At 40.5% G+C, this 19,009-nt stretch overlaps 1 protein-coding gene across 1 annotated transcript in view; it reads left to right on the forward strand.

Moving 5' to 3' along the window:
* The window catches only part of inpp4b (inositol polyphosphate-4-phosphatase type II B), a 119,009-nt gene that overhangs the window by 10,839 nt on the left and 89,161 nt on the right, over nt 1-19,009 (forward strand). The window contains exons 3-4 of the mRNA XM_029512084.1: nt 2,794-2,912; nt 7,708-7,824. Coding sequence (XP_029367944.1) covers nt 2,794-2,912; nt 7,708-7,824 — 236 coding nt within the window. The remainder of the gene's footprint in view (nt 1-2,793; nt 2,913-7,707; nt 7,825-19,009) is intronic.

Below are 19,009 nucleotides of genomic sequence, written 5' to 3' on the forward strand. Positions count from 1 at the left end.
TCATGCCATCCCACTCAGTACAGGCCAGATTTATTTTTCTACTTTGCTATTGCACTGCTCTCCTACCAGGTCTTCTGACATGCACAGTGAAATTGTTAGGGATGCAGAGGCACATCTGCTTTTCGATCGGTCTAAAAGGGCACGTCACTTGAATCCTTTTTGACTTCCTCGAGAATCAAATTGAAGCCAATAATGCCTGTATCTGACTGACTTCTGGGTCTGTATGCATCTAATGAACTCATTCATACAGATTTATGTTCCTTCATGGCCACTGTGTTTCTCAAAGTAATGTTGTCCGGCATGGCAAATCACAGTCTAGACCTAGAATAAGGAACATCCCCTTTCTATGTTCAGGAATCTTTTGGAGAGTAGTCTCCTCCAAGAGCATTTCTCCCTCCAAATGAAAAGCTCTAGCATGCCTAATTCACACTCACTGTGCACTTCTTAACGTGGTCTCTTTGTATTTTCAGTAAATGTGTATTTCTATGAGCCAAAAATAAAACAGGTAGTTTAATAATAGATGACAATTATTATTATTTTTTTTTTACTGATTTACTATTTCTCCAGTCTCTTTTTATTTCTTTTCACTTTTTAATAGGTCACCGTTTTATTTTCCTTCTTCCGTCTTACTCCCTCATTATATCCCCTTTCACTCAGGCTTCCTTCCGCAAACTCTAAATGTCTCTCTAAGGGACTCCGCTGTCCTTTCCCTCTGACCCTCTCTCTTTCCCTTTCCTGCCACCCCCTTCCAGCATCATAATAGCTTTGACCTTAGTGGGTCAGTTGAAGTGTCATATCCTTGTGAGAGAGCCAGTCTGGTGATGCGTGGTTAAGCACCCAGTCCCATTTCAATCACCAACTGTACAGCAGGGTAGGATAGATCCCTCTGGCCACTCTAAAATGTGTCCCCTGAGGATAGCTAACGGGGGCAATCTGCAGCTTATTTTCCATTATCCCTGATTCTTGGGTCTTGTTTGAATATGAGTGCTGCAGAGCAAGATAGTCATTGTAGTTTTGACTAACGGAGAGCAACAAATTGACAAAGTTTGATGAAGACAATATGATGAAATAGACTGAAAGAAATAGACATGGTTCTGTAGGACCCATTGTGGCCTTTGGCAGCTATGTGAATTGTGAAACTTGTTATTGGATAAGGAGTATTCATTATATCACTGCTGAAGTGTAAATGGCTATAGAATCTTTTCTAGTAGCCCACAATAAGCAGCACAAAGAGGCTTTTCTGCATGAATATTAGTGCATGTGAACACAACCACACACATAAATAAATGAAGACCTGGTCCATGTTTCATTTATTTTCTTTCATTACCTCCTTTTGTTTAGTGAGAGAACAGAGAGCTGTAGATCAATGACTCTCAATCACAGTTCTGAGAAGCCAGTGAGGTTTTATTTCGTTCAAGCTGCAGTAGTTTGGGCACCTAATATAAACTCTTACAAATTAGATGGCTGCCATAAAAATTGGGCTTTTTTGGTCTCAGTTTTCTGTAACATTGTATTTTCTATAAAGCACAGGAATGTGTTCACCCAGCTGTCAAAATATTTTATGAGTAATCAAATCCTGAACCCTTTTGAATATTTTACTGCTGGTTAACCTATCAAATACATATTTCTCTGCTGTTTTGGTATTGCCGTAAAGTTTTTGATTAATTGACAAGTGTGTGGCAGATGTGCCGTAAATCCTGACTTTGCCCCTTGATGGTACAATCAGCGTTCTTGCATTTAAAAAAAAACAAAACAAAACAAAAAATTTTGGTTCAATACTAGTTTCCAAGTAAATTTTCCTGAAGCTGTGACTATTTGTCTTTGTTGTCAAGAATGTTTACCATTCCTGGATGTGTCCATATCCATCTTACAATAAACGTACAGTTATAAAAACTGTTTTCAATCGGCTCACGGTCACACAACGGAGAAAAACAGAAAACAAATGTTGTCTACTCTAAGAGTGCTCGATATCCTGCTACTGAACTGAAGCAACAAAGCTCTATACCTCAGATTGCTAAACAGTTGCTTAAACAGTTAAAGCAAGCCCATGAAGTTGTAATGGTACACAAAGAAACAATCTCCTGCCCTCACTGTTAATGGAAACTCACCTGCAGTTTAATTTTAACCAGACTTCTTAACTTATGTGTGAAACTGACCCGGCTTTGTCAGCAAATCAATTGCTGTTTTCATGCCAGAATTGTGCTGGGTGGATAAAATACAGTTCTTGGACAGAATCCAAGGAGGCTGCTGAACACAAATTTTTCAAGTATATACAAATGTTCATTAATATATAAAATCAGAGCCATATGGTGTGATTCGCTGGTTTTCAGGCAAGATGTTTTTATTAGCTTTCCATGTGAAGCAGATCCAAACAGAGTTAGTGTATACCTTTGATATTTTGTAAAACTTTATCTACCACAACCAAAAGCTTGTACATTATATGTTAGTGGAAGCACAACTTTGCTGTCATGTGTGTGACTTCTACAAAGATGACAAGAACGTGTTGGTCGAGTTGGTCTGGTGTATTTTAAGGATAGACGCCTCGGCTGTGATGCAATGGGATCAAGTATTACTTAGAGGAAGCACCAATTTTCCCATGTTTTCCTTTGTTTTGATGCTACACTTAAATGTCCTGGCACAATTTCTAATCTGACAGTAAATATTTGCTGAACTGAAACCTAAACCTCGACCTAAACTGTTTTCTTAGACAATGTTTATGTGCCATGTTTTTCTCATCATCCTTCCATTGGCTCCCCCCCCCCGCCCCCACCCTGTCTCTTTTGCTCTCTGTAGCCTGTAATGATCTGGTGGCCGCAGGAAGTGACAGGAAACCCAATGCTTTGGTCCAGGTGGCTGTCATAGATCCCCACAAGCAGCACCTTGTCACTCACGCCTGCACAGAGATAGTGGAGGTAAGGCAACACACACAGAAAGGTACACTCTGACCTTTAATGTTTGTTGTTTTGCTGTGTCTCTGGGTTATTGGGTCTTGGTTGGTGTTCTCTCCATCTCTGTCTGCCCTCCTTTTCCCTCAACCTTTTACCCCCCCCACACACACCCCGATCTGACTCACTGAACTGGAACAGACAATGGCTGTTAACTTTCTATATCCTGTAACAGTCCAGACATGTATAAGAGTTTGTCTGTCACTCTTAATCAATGTCATTTCTCAGTGTGTGTTTGTGGGTATAATTGTGTAAGGGCAGAGCAGAGAGAGTGCTTTTGTGTCCTTTAACCTTTTTAAACCCTCCCTTTATTACTTGCTGTGTGACGGTGCTATTACTAAGGCAGTGGTCACACAAGTGTTTTGTGGCGGCAGCAAATGCCCTGTCCCGCAGTGCAACACCCACTTACACACATGTACCCCCCTCCCGCACACACACACACACACACACAGACAGTTTTTTTCTGTCCTAATATGAGGGGCAACGTTTCCTTGCGTATATATATATAAAAAAAAAAGAAACTTTTTATTTCACTGCGAATCCAGTAGATCTGAATTAACATAACCGTGCCTTTCAAAGACTGTATTTCAACAGCTTTTCCCCTCAGCCCTGTCAGGGGAACAGCAGTGTGTATGTGCACGCATATGTGTGTGTGGAAACACAGGATGTGGTAGGATACTGTATGCTGGCTCAGCTCTGTAGACACTCTGTAGTGCCGCTGGAGTTTTGATTTCATGCTTGTAATGTTCGGGATATAGAGTGGGATCCGAGGATATGGACTGCTTTCGACTTCACAAAAACAGGGTATGTGCACATTGTGTGTGATTTTACGAGTGTTTTAAAAGAGAGCTTTCCTACCTTATAAGAGGTATTTAAGATCGTCTGTGGAGTTTCTGTGCTATATATTCATTTTATTAGATAGATGGATGGATGGCTAGATAGACAGACAGACAGACAGACAGACAGACTGACTGACAAAGAGATAGATAGATAGACTGATATTTCACACCTCCAGTTCTGCTTAGTCTGCATATGGCTATAACAATGGACGCTCAATTGCCCCCATGTATGAAGCTCCGAACACAGAATGAAATCACTAATATTTATTACTTATTTTGACCTGGATGCAGCACAACATTGCAAAATGACTTTTAAATCCTCTTTGAATTAAATCACTGTGCACTGCTAGGAGTAACAAGGCTTATTTGTCAGGACAGTGCTAGCCAGCAGGGTTTCCCACTCAGACATTGTTATCCAACAAGAACAGCAGATGTTCATTAACCTGTGCGGCCAAAGGAGGACCCGTGCATGTGGATTTGTGTATTGCATGTGTGTCACAAACCCAGTGTGTGTAGTATGATATTGAAGACAGCCTGACTGCCACTTGTGTTTCTCCTGTTTGCCGCATTCCTGGGATGCTTGCTCATAACAGCTGCTGCCAGCCTTGCTGGACACTGATTGGATTGTTTAGTCTCACCCATGTGATAGGCGTATTCTCAGGGATCAAATGGTTCATGGTATAAAGGTTCAAATTAGAAGGTAAATGATGGAACCTACCAGCTGCTGCATAACCTTCTCTGCATGAGTCATGTTCAACGAACTAAAAGGTATTTACTGCTATTGGATCTTAACTTTTCTGCTCTCTCCCTGAAACCAATGATCTCTACAATCCAGAGAAGGCAGACCCTTTATTATCTCCATAGAGAAGTCCAGTATCTTAATCTACTTTTACCTCTTATTGAGTGCTTGGCAGAAAGAGGTCAGCTGTTTTGTTTGTTTGTCTCTTGTTTGTTTTTTCCATATGAAATTAGTATAAGTGCTTTATTCCCTTTATGCTCATTCTTTCTCAGTATATTCAGCATGGCACAAGAGTCAGGAAAATGGGATGGAAAGAGCCCCATTTTCTGCCAAACCCTAATATGTATAGGGGAAAATCCATTCCTAAAACATGGGCAGTGGGTTCAGGAGTGGCAGCACTCAAGGGGATTTGACGTCATGCAAAGCCAAGGGATAAAACAGCCTTTGATGTCATGCTAGTCAAGCGAAGAACCTCCTGCCTGGAACAAGTCCAAAATGTCTCGTCTGTGTGTGTGTGTGTGTGTGTGTGTGTGTGTGTGTGTGTGTGTGTGTGTGTGTGTGTGTGTGTGTGTGTGTGTGTGTGTGTGTGTGATTACGAATGTTCGAGGCATGAAGAAAAACCCTCCGATGTAGGAAAACTGAAGCCAGTAGACTTCCAACCCTAACATTCAAACACACATACACAAACTGGCACGCACACACCCTCTAATAGCCTAAATTGGCCATTCCATGGAGGTTTGCAACCCAAACAGATAAAAAGACAAGCGAGAGGAGGGGCAGCTGTCTCCCGTAACATACGCTGACCACTTGTATGACATACTGGCTTACTTCTCTGTTTAAATGGAGACAGGCTTACCACTTCAGCTCATCTCAGCCCATCAGTAGCACTAAGGAGACACAGCCACAGCTGAGGCTGCCAAACATGCTGGTAAGTCTGAATGAGGCCTATTCAGTGTGCCAGGGAGGGAGGTGCAAGGGGATTTGTGTGTGTGTACCTGCAAATTCTTGAGTATAATAGCTCAGCCTGTCTTTTTGTTAATGCACACTACAGATACCCACTCAGATTTACACTGTGCTCAAAGCTGTGCATTAGTTCAACTGTGTATGGACTCACTGCGCTGGATGGGCACGTATGTTTAGGACTCTGGGACAGGATTCCACAAAGCGTCGTGGCTGGGTGGCAAAGCAGCACCAGGCAACAAGAACGGGATATTAATCATGTCTTGAAAGGCTGAAACGAGAAGAGAAGGATTTGCTGTATATCTCCTCTGCCAATGCTTGTAGATTTCTGAAGGATCAGTTGGTTGGTGATGGGACAATGTGTTACCTCCATGGTAGTTCATAGGCAATTTAACAGATAATTCTGTCTAGTGTGTGTGAGTGCACTGTTTTAATGAGCATTATTGTAGCTGAGGGCCAGGGAGATGTATCTATAAATATCAAACTAACACGCCGTTTAGCCTTTTACAGGCAATTATTCAACATTTTGCCAATCTTAAAAGTTTGTTGTCAATTAAAAACATCTGCACGCTGACTTCACCACACATTTAATAGACTAGTCTCAAAGAGCTTAATATTCATTCTAATTTAGCATTTTGACATGCCAAAGATGCAACTGGGATCAAAATGCCTATTTGAATCAGCATGTTGTTTGAGTCTATGTTCTACCGGATATGAAGCAGCTTTGCAGTAACATTTGCATGCACCTATACTAATCTTTACATCAAGTCTGCACACTAAGTCAGACCAGAGAACAAATGAGTAATACGGCTTGATGCGTTAAAAGCTGATACATGTTCCTCTGTACAACACATTGAATGCTGTACTAATATCTTAACCCACTTTTTCTTGGGTTAAGATATTAGTATAGCAACAAAACACAAAACTAATACAATTATATCATTCTAGCCACATTCTCACCAGCCTTAGTTTCCTCTTTTTAACTCAAGGGTGTGCCCTTATGTTCATACATGTCTGCCAGTCTGTCTGTGCCAATCTCATTACCTCTCCCTGGCCTCTCCCCACACAGTCCCAAATGGGTTGAGTTCTAGAGACGCCCATCACAGTGGAGCAGAGGAAGAGGAAGCCCCCAGTATAAACACAAAGTGCTTTGAATTGATTCAAATAGACGACGACAAATGCCTTCGCAGTCCTTGAGTGTTCCTGGGAAAACCTCTCAGCTCCTTGTAAATTAATTTATTTCACGGTTTACTGTAGATAAAAGTCTATCATTTCAAATATATCATTTTGTGTCAAATTAGGCAATATCTGAAGGACAGAATGATTTTTAAAAAGATAGGTGCATGTGATTTAATGTGAGGCATGCACCTGAGCTAGTAGAATTTCTGCAGAGCCGCCATGTGGCCAACTACATTGAGCCTGCTCAGCAAATCTCATCTGTTCCCCAAGTGATGCAACGGATATGAAGTGGAATCGGCATACAATTCCAGTTAAATTGGACTGTAAAAGAAACTTTAATCTTGAAGGAAATCTCTAACAAGTGTTTCGAGAACATTGTCATATCGAGAGCAAGAAGGGATGTTACACAGATAGTAGCAGAGAAACCTGCCTCATTTCACCGTTCCCTCTCTTTTTAGGCATTTAATTGATCCAAGTGTCACTTTGGAGGCGCCCCAGAGGTCAGAGGGTTTTAAATTTAAAGTAAATATACTCTTTTTCATTTGACATTATTATGAAACAGAGGTATCGGCAGCTCTCCAGAGTAAAACTAGCCGTGCAGTTCAGGAGGCATGAAAGTTGAAAGTGATGAATGGCTACTGTGATTACAAGGGGTATGTTCAAATATTACTTAATGCTATGCAGCCCTGCGGTACGTCTGGGAAGCCATCACTTGCTCCTGCAGCAGGTTAAAATCCTTTTGCCACAATTCTGCTGTGCCAATTTACCTGTAAACCCACCAGGGAGAAACCTATCTTCTCCTTTCCCTGAGCCCAGGAGAGGCAAAGGGAGTGGGCCAGGAGGAGGGGTAGAATAGACTGAGCCCAGCTGTTGGCTCATTCGCCCACCTGAGGCGCCCCTCTTCCTTTCCTCCCTCTTGGCTCCCTGCTTTTTCACGAACAAGCGTGTTGCAGTATCGGTGTGTACGAGGAAACAAATGCACATGCACATAAACACACATGCAGTATCTCAACCTTTATTCTGTGCTGTCCCTCTTTTCCGACAGGCAAACAAAGACCCACTCTTTCTGACAGGGATGACCTTCCCTCCCGAGCATTCTGCTAGCCCAGAGACACTAGTCAAGCTAAGTGTATACGATGCAAAGGAGAAAGGCCAGGAATCGGTGAGTAAATTGTTGTTTTACTTTGTGTGTGTACATTTCCTGCATGAAAATTCAGCCAGAGAGAGAGAGAGAGCGCGACAGCAATAATGAGAATGTGTTCAAAGCCAGTTGTGAAGCAGTCATCTTTCAAGTGTTGGTTGTGCAGCGATATGCTTTAAACTTTACAGAGAATGAACATGAAAAGCTGTGAGCAATCTTCTACAGAATCTCATTATATTTAAATTTATCCTACAGATTCAGAGGTGCAAAGAGTTGTGTGCAGAATTACAGCAGAAAGTGAATTATGGTGCTATTGGAGTAATTATTCATTTGAGCCAGTTCCAGACAGAGACCTGTGCTTCTGAGTTTTGAATGAAAGTGGTGTGAAGCCTTCCATGAGCATCTGAGCATGGCATCCAGTCCTCTGGCATTGATCCCCGGGGACCAGCCGCTACATGAGAGGGAATTGAAAACAGAGCCAGACATCGGCTGTTGAAGGGGCCGGGCCCTTTGATTCACACATTTTAAACAGACTTTATGGGACTCTTTTTATGGATGTATGCATGATCTTAATCAAGCACGCGGCTCCGCCCAGTCTGCCAAGATCTTAATTTGTCATAACTTACTATTTACAATGAGCGAGGACTCCATTACTTTGGCCCCATTGTTGCCATATGTGGGTAAAATTGATGTATAACCGTCACATCTGGAGGAAACCAGACATGACGCTTAGAATACATTTTCCTGCAGGATTTGTAATTTTTTTTTAATTTTAGTACAATGCTGCTGCACACCAAAGTGTGTTTGGTCTAACTGCTTAGCATAATTTGACATGTATCTTAAAAACTGTGAAAAGTCTTGTGAGCTTTTTATCTTAGTGTAGCAGGCAAACATTCACAATTTTGAGATGGCAACTTTTCATTGTCAGTCAGGTATCATCGACAACATTTACCGATGGGAACAAAAATCACAGGTCATTTCAGAAGTCACACAGAATGACTTCCAATTGTTCATTTTATAGTGGACGTGTAATGAATAATATTCTAATAAAAATTGTACCTGTTCTCAAAAGCCTTACATTGAAGGCTGCTTCTTGAAAGATGCATCCATAAGGTACAATGATTTATTTTGTAAGCTCTCATTTTAGTCAGGTTGCATTAGTAAACTCATGGAGGCTATACATTTAACGGTAAAAGAAGAGAAAGGAAAAAGATTAAGAAATAAAAGTAAAGACTGAGCTCTGCTTGGGGACCTCCAATAATGTGTCGGTATAAAGAAAGAATAACATGGATCCAGTTGCGAACTCAGTTTTCTTTAGTTTTTTAACTTTATATCACTTTTAAGTAGCTTCTTCGCTTGAAACAAATCTTTGAAGTTGATGGTCCGTGCAATTTGTTCCTAATTTTAGCCATAAAGTGCCTGGTGTGTTTCCACCTGCAGTTTCACAAACACAAGCAATAACGGTTATACCATGTTTTCCAAACACTCTGAAACCTTTTCTCGCTGCATTATGTTTCATACAGTCTGATTTGATATCCAGTTTTATGTTGTACATATATGAATGTGTGCACATCGAATTCCAAATGTATTGTAGGTAAAATTGTTGAATCTGAAGGTCTCAATTATTGATGTTCTGCTTCTGTGTTTCCTGGACTCTGCATGATTTTGTGTTCTGGGCACTATCAAACATCTCAAGACGTTTTTTTGCTGTTGTTGTTGTTTCTCGCTGATTCAGCTCCAAATACCAATTTCTTTGGATAATTGAAAGATTGTTCAAATTAGTGTCAGTTGGATTATTACGCGAAGCTGCCAGTTCATACAGTCATATTTCTTTTTCTGCAGAACATAGAACACAGGATGACTTATTTATAAATGCTAAAAACTCATAAGCAACACATCGTAATGGACATTTTATTTTACTATAGGTTATGCTGTTTGTGTCTCACCCCTACAGTAGAACAACGTGTCTCATGAGACATAAATTCAACTAAAATGGGAACTTAATCTGAGCTTGCATGCATATTTTGTGTGTTATATTTTAAGAACTGAGATTGTGTATATTTGTGGAATTGCTCTCTGCCGGTCCTGGAAACAGTGTTCTCCCTGAAAAGTTAGCGCAGCCTCCTGTTTCTTAGTAACCTGGGAAAGAAGGGGAACTGATTTAGGTCTGATACAAAAACTCCACCTGCTGATAATTCGTCCAGCAGGCAATGAATTCATCCAGACTGTGTCGTGCTGTGCCAGTGTACCTTTGTATGCTAGACTTGAACTGGTTCCTCTTGGCTGGATTATACTGGCATGTGCATTTCTCTCACCAATGTACCCCATAGTGATAATGTGAAAATGGAGTTTTAGAAATGCAAATTGTGAATGTATTATAAACGGAGAGACTGAATGTCACGTTGACCGAAGTATTCAGCCCGTTAACACCCTGGCACCATGACACTTGAGCTTACGGGTTTCTCATTTTTACTGACCATCTTTTCAGATGTTTCTAGACCGTGACAGGCTTCCACACCTGGTGGATTCATTTGCTTGGATGTGATTTGCAAAGGCACACTCCTGTCTGTGTAAGGTCTCACAGCTGGCAATGTGTATCAGAGCGTTTGCCCTCAGGAAGTTAGCCTTGGCCAGATCAAATTTGCTTGTAATGCAATTACATTGTTTTATTTATTTATTTTTTTTTCCCAGTGTATGTACTGAACACTACTTTTATTGTATAAACGCCATCCTTTGTATATTTTTTTTTTTTTCCAGCAATGTGTTCTCATCAAATATTTTACAAACCTGAACAAGGCAAGGTAGATGTCTGTATATCACAATATTTTACTGAAGCCTGCCACAATGTTTACCACCTAATTCAAGATAAGCTTTCTTAAAAAGCTGGCATTTTTATGAAGGTAGTTCATGTCCAGAGCAATTTAAAATAGTCGATAAATATTTTACTTTATGAACTTGGCTACGTGGGATTTTGCGTTTTGGTATGTCTCTCTATCCTATATGCTATGCCTATATGACATACACTCTCTTTCTCTGTGAATGAGATTTATCAGCAGCTCTTGTTAGTCTGCCAAGAATATGACAGAAATAACACAATATTTCTCTCAAGCAAAGGTTTTAGAGCTTAAGGCTGAAATGCACAGGCTTAAAAGTTAAGTCATGTTAAGCCATTCAAAGTCTTTACTCATCTTCACATTGGCCCGTTTCCTTTCAAAGGAAAAAGTTTTCAAATATGAGCTGCATCACAACATTGTGACCGTTTCAGGAATAGTTATTGGTGTCAGGGTTGTTGGTGCCATGTCAACAAGCCTTGCGGTACTTGAAGACGTTTCCTCTGCTTCGGTCGGCTTTTGGACTTTTCAGCTCTGCTCTGCTGGGCACTTAAGTGAGCATTGATCACTGTGATCACTGATCTGCCTGTCATTTAATGTGACTTTTTTTGAGGGAGGGTAAGCATGATCACTTCACTGTGTTTTGTGTGTTTGTATGTTGTTGTTGTTTTTTTTTTTTTATTCTTTGTTAAATCAGCTTTCAAATGTTTTACATATGCATTTCTGCTTCAGTAGTAAATGTTGTAACAGTTCTCCACAAAAAGGAAGGTGGATAGCGCACATGATAACCATAAAACATGACTGCATTTAAAAAACTTAGCAAATTTTCCCTTTTATATGATACGTTATGCAGCCTATTCACCATCAGAGGTTTGGAATGGAAATAAGAGGGGGTGAAATTGAAACACTGGGGGGGAAGAAACTGACGGAGTTAGGTTTATAGACGAGTGCTTTAACATTTGTAGAGGACTGGAGAATTTCATAGTGGGATGATTTTGCTCTGCCTTGGGCTGCCCATTTAGATATTCTAAGATGGTACTGGCTGCATGGTCATGAATATTTGAGAACATGCACAGAGCAGAGAACGATAAGTGAGGGAGTGGAGGTGTGAGAAGGAATGTGAACGGGTAAGATCGCTCTCAGGTTGTGGGTGACCCCCCAAACCCCACCCCGCCAACTTCTAGTTGTCAAAGGATGACAGGCTAGGATTTCTTTGTCACAGATGTCTTATCTTCAGCTGCACTTTGGATGGCTCCCAGGGGGCAGAGAATTCCCTTTTAGCTCACATTCTGATCACTGAATCAAGAAATATTACTATATTCCAGCTAGCACTTGATTTAAAGCAAATTTTATTTTGAAGCTAAGCCAAGTTTTTGAATTTTGACAGGGAGGCTGAAAGTGTAACGGATTTGCTGCATATTCTCTCTAAACTTTAAGTGGTGAGACAAAACTATCGTTGTCAGTCATGACACTGAGCAAAAAAAAAAAAAAAGCATGTTTGCATTTGGACTGCAGGCAAAGGAGGAGCACATAGCTTTTTTTTTTTTATATAATTGAAACTGATATTTGGCAAAGATCAATAGCCAAAAAGGAGTTGGGAAAATCACCAGTGTCTAATAATATCAAAATATCTAATACCATCAAATGCACCAGCAGAATTCATTTATACACACACATTGTGCAGACATGGCACCTGTCAGTCGGCACAAGTTAAGTGTGGAGTTCAACCCGCAACCTCAACTCCTCTCTAATATTAGCCTTCCTCCTGATAAAGGCCTGGCACTTTCTGCTGTTGAGTAAATAATAGCTTCTGGCCACGGTTAGGGGCAAACTAATTTCCCATTTTCCAACCGCATTATCAAGTTCTGAAAATCTAAAACTGAAACCTCACATTTACAAATATTCAGGGACTAAAAACATAAGCCCCCCCCCCTCAAAAAAAAAAAAAAAACCTGTATAGCATATGGTCAGATGAACCATTTACAGTAAGGCTCTCCGACAAATCTTCAAAGCTGATCAGAATTCAGTGCAAGATTCATCTGAGAGATAAGATAAACAGAGAAACTTTGAGGTAAAAGCATATTAAAGAGGAAAATAGCATCATTTGTGTGTGCTGAGCGTGTCACATTTGTGCTCTCTTACCTCTGTGAAGAGGCTCGAAGACACACAGCAAATGGCAGACCTGTGGTTTGTTGTCACTGCAAACCTGTCACTAAGTGTTCTTGTGTTATGAAGGAATAGGACAGCTGCGTCTGGAAGAGCTCTTCTCTCTAATCACAGCCTCATTTATCCTGCCTTTGCTCTCTGCAAACTGGAATGAAAATGTAATACAGTTTTCAGTTTGCATTCCCATTACTGACCATAGTGATGAATTTTGATTGCTTTCTGTGATGTTCACTGTAGTGTGACAGACAAAAGACGCCATTTGAGTAAAACAGAAAAATCGAGCATGTCCGGTTATTTCCAGAAAGCCGCCATAAAACGTATTTAATCAAATAACACAAGCAAAGGGCTTTTTACTGTCACTATGTTACCCATTTCTTTCTCTAGACAACACACGCTGCCTGATGAGGACACGCACACACACACACAGACACAAGCATACACATTCACACATGCAATCACACCATCTACACAAAGGGATAGAGCAAGATATCTTTGATTCAGAGGGCAATGGAGAAAGAACTGATCAAAGTTCCATCTCAAACAGCTTCCTCTGTTTGCCACACACACACACACACAGAAAATTGGATAGAGGCTGCAAAAGCTGAGTCCCAAATAATGGGGAGGATGAGGTATTGTTGGATTTTTTTTATTTTTTTTTTCTTGTCGCCCTACTTGACTTTTCATGCCAGTTCAAATGTAATTTCCAGAATTTCTCATGGGAGAATGAACACTACTCGCAACGTTACAGAGTACAAATTAGAGATGAATGTAGGTCGGACAGTCACAGTTATTTCTTTATCTTTTTTTCATGTTTCCTTGTTTAGATTGTAATGTCTTTAAGTTTTAAATTTCAATCACGACCTCTCAGGGTGTCTCAAGCTTTATTGTAAATTGGATGTGGAATGAAATGACATTAAGACAAAAGATAAAGGTGTTCCCTTCCATCTGTGGTGAGGTTCCAGTAGGTTAGTTTCCTGTTTATTGGTGAAAGAAGTTAACCTTACATGTTAATAAATTATTCACATTTGACAATAAGGCTTTAGTGTGGTAAATTTCAAACAACTGATGGAGATGGTATCACTCATGACACCATGCAGACCATCTTATGAAATAATAATTAAAAAATTCATTGAGTCATCACGGCATAAAACCAGTTACACTAGACTAGTTAAATCGAAGAACAGCATGCCTTTCTCAAAAGATTGCGAATTGAATAAAAATGACCTTTAAAATTAAACACGAGAGTGAATCACAGATTTGGAGAACCGTGACACACCTAATAATGTCATCCTCCCATTTACTCTGATGTCATACGTCTGCACAGACAGTGGTTCGTAGGGTTCGTAGGCTTCGCAGATCCCTTTACTGTTTGCACTTTTGGATGAATAAAAGGATTGGCAAATAGTTTTCCTAATTTTCACTTAGAAGGCCATACTGAGAAATTCGCTTTGGATTTTAGAAAGTTTGAAAATCTCCTATAAACAGAACGAGCTAACCTTTTTTCAGTACTTTATACCGGCCCCTTCGGAAAGAGTTTCAGAGTTTCAGTAAGACTACCAGCTTTTCACACCTGGATTTGGGCAGTTTATCCCATTCTTCCTACCATATCCTCCTAAGGCTGGATGGGAAGTACCTGAACTGACATTTTCAGGTCTCTCCACAAATGTTGTATAGGATTTAAGTGTAGGCTTTTGACTGGGCTTCTGTTGTGATGAACCTTCTCAGGTCATATTGAGCCGGTTCTCCTGACGGACCACTTTGTATTTGGCTCCATTCATCCTCCTCTCAATTCAGCCCAGCACTCCCATCACCAGTGTGCGTCAGATATAGTCTTTGAAGTTCTACCTAAAATGGAAAATTTTTGCCTCAACAGACAAGAGAAGGCTTTCCCCCACACTCGCAGCCCTTTCAACTGTTATTTGGCAAACCCCAGGCCAGCTGTAATATATCTTTTACTGCAATTGTTTTCCACCTCCCCATTCTACCGCAAAAAGCAGAATGATGGAGGGCTGCTGAGATTATCACGCTTCACTTAAGAGGCCTACTGAATCTCTCTTCTGTCTGAGACACCGATGGATTCTTAGTCACTACCTGACCTTTTTTTTTTTTTTTAAGTATTTTCAGTTTTAAGCCAAAGGGTCTGACTACTTTACATTTTTAAAACTATATTTGTAATAGTCGTAACAGCATTTATAACAATTAATGGGTAGAGACTAATTTTTGTCAACTGATAATTCAAGGAACAACAATGTGGGAAAACATTTTTGAGGCCAGTGTGAATGTGAAAGTCAAAGAAATAATACCATGGTTTTGATTTGGTCACGAGTTGATTTCAACACGTTCATTCTCTGTTTCTGCGTGATGACAGTAGAGACGTGGGGGCAGAAACTAGGAAAATGATGGCCTCGCTGCGGTCGTTTGTCCTCTGGAAGCATTTTATTATCAGTGAGCAAATGCACAGAAGGCATTCTGTGTCTGTCTGAGTTACCACCTCTAATCTATTGTAAGGATAAACGTATCATCTAACTTTATAGTCCTAGCAAGGTCCTTTTTCAGCTGCTTAGATGTTGATCCAAATTTCCACACAACATCTGCCCTGCCAGCACAGCAGACAACTGTATATTAACAAGCGCCATCTTATATATCTTGCCCCTCAAAGACTAGCAACCCAATTCAAAATATAGATTTTACTACAGCTAGTGTGTGTGAAATTCAATATTTGGGTATCAGTCACAATAGTGTGTTGTTATGTAGAATTTCAAATGTCATGCAAAAAAAAATGAAAACAAACTAGGTGAATATTTTGGAGGTATTCTTCGCTACTCGCACCCGAACCTTAACTCTCTAATGGGGAACGCGTAAATTACATCAAAATACATTTACAAAAAAATACAAAATACATTTTGTCAGTTTAGCATGTTTCTATTTTAAGTATTGACTTGGAAAACAGTATTAAGCTGACAGGACACAGGAAAAAAAATCTCCCCACTATAGCTTATCACCAGCTGTAGCCTGGCAAGTTTAAATCGAGTGTGCATGAGAATTATGTCTTTTAGTGTAAATTGCTTTTAAAAAAACTGGGATTTATTAGTGTGTTCTACTTAGATATCACCTATCTTTGAATGGTATTTTGCATTGTGAAGCTACTTGATGGATTTTTTTCTGGAGTGTCATCCTCTGCATGAAATATTTGGAGGGAAAAACAAACACAAAACATTTCAGCATTTAAAAACACAGTTTCAGAAGCAGAAATCAATTTGACAATTCTTTGTCAACCGTTGTGCCAGCTTTCCGTCACTCAGTACAATAAATAGTGTTGCTTTGTTGTTGCAGATTCCCTTATTCTACTGTCTACCTGATTTGAGGAATGTTTGACTGGCAGATATTAGTCACATCTCATGGGGCACTTTGAGCAGCCACTGCTCCATGGTGAATTGTTGCTCCAATTATGAACTGCTGAAGTATGGAGAGTCCCAGCCTCAGTTAATCCTGCCCTGTCAATAATCATGATGTGTAAAAAGAGGTGACTTGACATATTTTTGGCATAGCCAGCTGCTTTTAGCTGGATGAGTGTCAATGTGGTGGGAATTTTCTGTATGTGCACCAAAGACAGTGAGAGAGCTAGAGGGGACGCACAACATGCATGTGTGCACACACATAAATACACTTTTACAAGAACCAATCTTCGAGATATCCAAGCGAGGTCTTGGTGGTGATTGGATGGACAGCTGAGCAGTGATAACCTATGAGAGTAACAGTCCTCAGATAAAGACTGCCTCTTGTCTGACGGCCAGTTTACTTCCCTCACCATCATTGTGGCAATGTCATACAATGTCACAAGTGATGAAAAGTACTGCTGTTCAAGACAGCAATACGAAAATGACTCAAAATACTGACCCCTCTCCCTTTCTCACTCACTCTGACAGTCTTGCCAAGCAGAATATTGGCAATAGTGTAATAGTACTGATATAGGCAGCGTAAAACTGATTTGCTCCTATAAGTGTTGAGTCTTCTGCTTTAATGGATGGATGCCATGCCAATAGAGGCATATTTCCTTGTTCAATTAGTGTTGTGTCAACACAACAGATTAAAATGTCAAAGATAACAGCGTGACCCAATTTTTTTCTCCAGCCTCCTATACAATAATCTTATTGTCTTCAGCCAGTTTAATTACTTTACTTTTCATTAATCCTCGTAACATTAAAGTGTGACACCTTTCTTCCATACATAGAAAAAATGCTGTGTTGGTTTTTAGTGCTATTCTCTGAGTTATTGAAAGCAGTTGATCATTTTATCAGTAATATCAAAAACTGAAACAGCTCCAAGCTGCCATTTACGACCATTATAAATGTTAAAGGAACTCTGCCTATATAAACCTCTTCCACCTTAATGATACAATAGGTATCCTTTAAACATGAAGCTAATTCTCTGTCTTGGCTAAAGCGAATCCAAAAGTAATTGTGAGCCTGCTATCCTGTGAGTTGTCCATAGTGACATCTCACAGAAGTCTATACCAGCTTAAAGACTGAGTGCAGGAGGAGCAGAGCAGCAGAAGCACGTTCACATATTGACTGACAATCGTCAGCTCGCACCCCTGACTGGTTAGAAGGGCAAGCCTCTCTGAAATCTTAAAGGGGAATGTGTCTGTACTGATGCAAGGAAATCAATGAGTCTGGGTCACTGACAGCACCAACACTGTTTGGCAGCACTTCAATACGTTACGATTTTCCTTTTGGAGTACATTTAAACTGAGGGGAAAAGAGTTACATACAGACACTGCTCATCATCATGTCGTTCATCATAGTCATGATCAGGACCATCTTGTGTTTACTATCTTGATAAGTTGGTTCCAACTGCCAGTTCTCCCATTAGAGGATGACCTCCATCTCCTGAGCCACAGTTGCATTTTTCTGTTGGGTTTAAGGATCAAACCTGCGAAAGTCTCCAGACGGAAGGTATAAGGAAAATATTGAAAGGTGTGCCAGACTGAAGCACGTAATTGCTACGAAGTTGATGAGAAGAAAAGTCACACATATTAAAATGTGTCTGTAGTAAGATGGAAGGGATTCTCGATCTTTAAATGAGTCGGAAACCTGTGGAAAGTGGGAAGGGCTAGCAGCAACGTGGCTTCTACCTGTCAACACAGAGATGAGAGAGGTCTGCGGTTGGTGACAGATCATTCCATTTGTCAATCATAGCAATTGCAAGTGAGCTACATGTATCAGGACTTCTGAAAATCCAGGGGTGGCAGCAGGCATCACTTATGAGTATATATGAGAGATTCTTGGCTTTCATCTCACAGCTATGATGTTTGCTAATGCCCTCACTTTCACCAGGGAGAGTGCAGTAGTTTCAGCAATTATAGTATGATATACTGTACACAGAAGTTCCCACTTTCAGCTCTCTCACATTCTGCCCATTCTGACTGGCCATAAATTATACTCATTTATGTGAATTTAATTTCACATGCCACCCAGGCAGGAAACAAAAAATGCATTTGATGGATTGCACAATTATGCTTCTGTGGACTTCCAATTGCCTCTTCAAACACAGGAAGTTCCACTTTTTTTATCTGCCCCATCAGGCTTTGCACAGTGTCTTCAGTATTCCTTCACAAATTCTCCTTAACTTGAACTTTTTTTTTCCAATGAATGAACAATTTTAGTGTTCTTGCAGTCTTGCTAATTATTCACTTGATTATCTTGTCACATTTTTGTTTTTACTTTATTGGCAATGGTATTGGTTTATTGATAAAGCTACCAGAGTGAGGCTGAGGAGTGGATAGAAAGAGACAGGACAGGGAAAAGTGTGTGGGTGTGGGGGGGGGGGAGTACAAAAAAAACAACAGAAACAATGAGCGCATTGGTCGCAGGATTTCCAATGCTAATTTACCATATTGTTAATATGCTGTGCTGACTGTTGCTCACATTGGGGGCCGGAACAACACACCCCCAGCCCAGAATAGCAGGCAGGTCAGGACCAAGTCACCAGGGCACTCAGCAACCCCCAGAGCCCCTGAGAGAGAGGGGAGACAAAGGACGTCAGGCCTGCCGGGCGCGACCCCCCCCCGCCGCCCCCCCGCTGCCCCCCAGCACGAGATAAGCACATTTAGTTTTTAATATTGCTCCTATTAACTTTGCCATTTGCCAAGAAAAGAGAATGCTCTCAGTTCTGCTTTCTGGTGAAATTTGGATTTCAGCAGCAATAGA

The sequence above is a fragment of the Echeneis naucrates genome, chromosome 1 (genome assembly GCF_900963305.1).
Source record: "Echeneis naucrates chromosome 1, fEcheNa1.1, whole genome shotgun sequence".
In the NCBI taxonomy this organism is placed as follows: Eukaryota; Metazoa; Chordata; class Actinopteri; order Carangiformes; family Echeneidae; genus Echeneis; species Echeneis naucrates.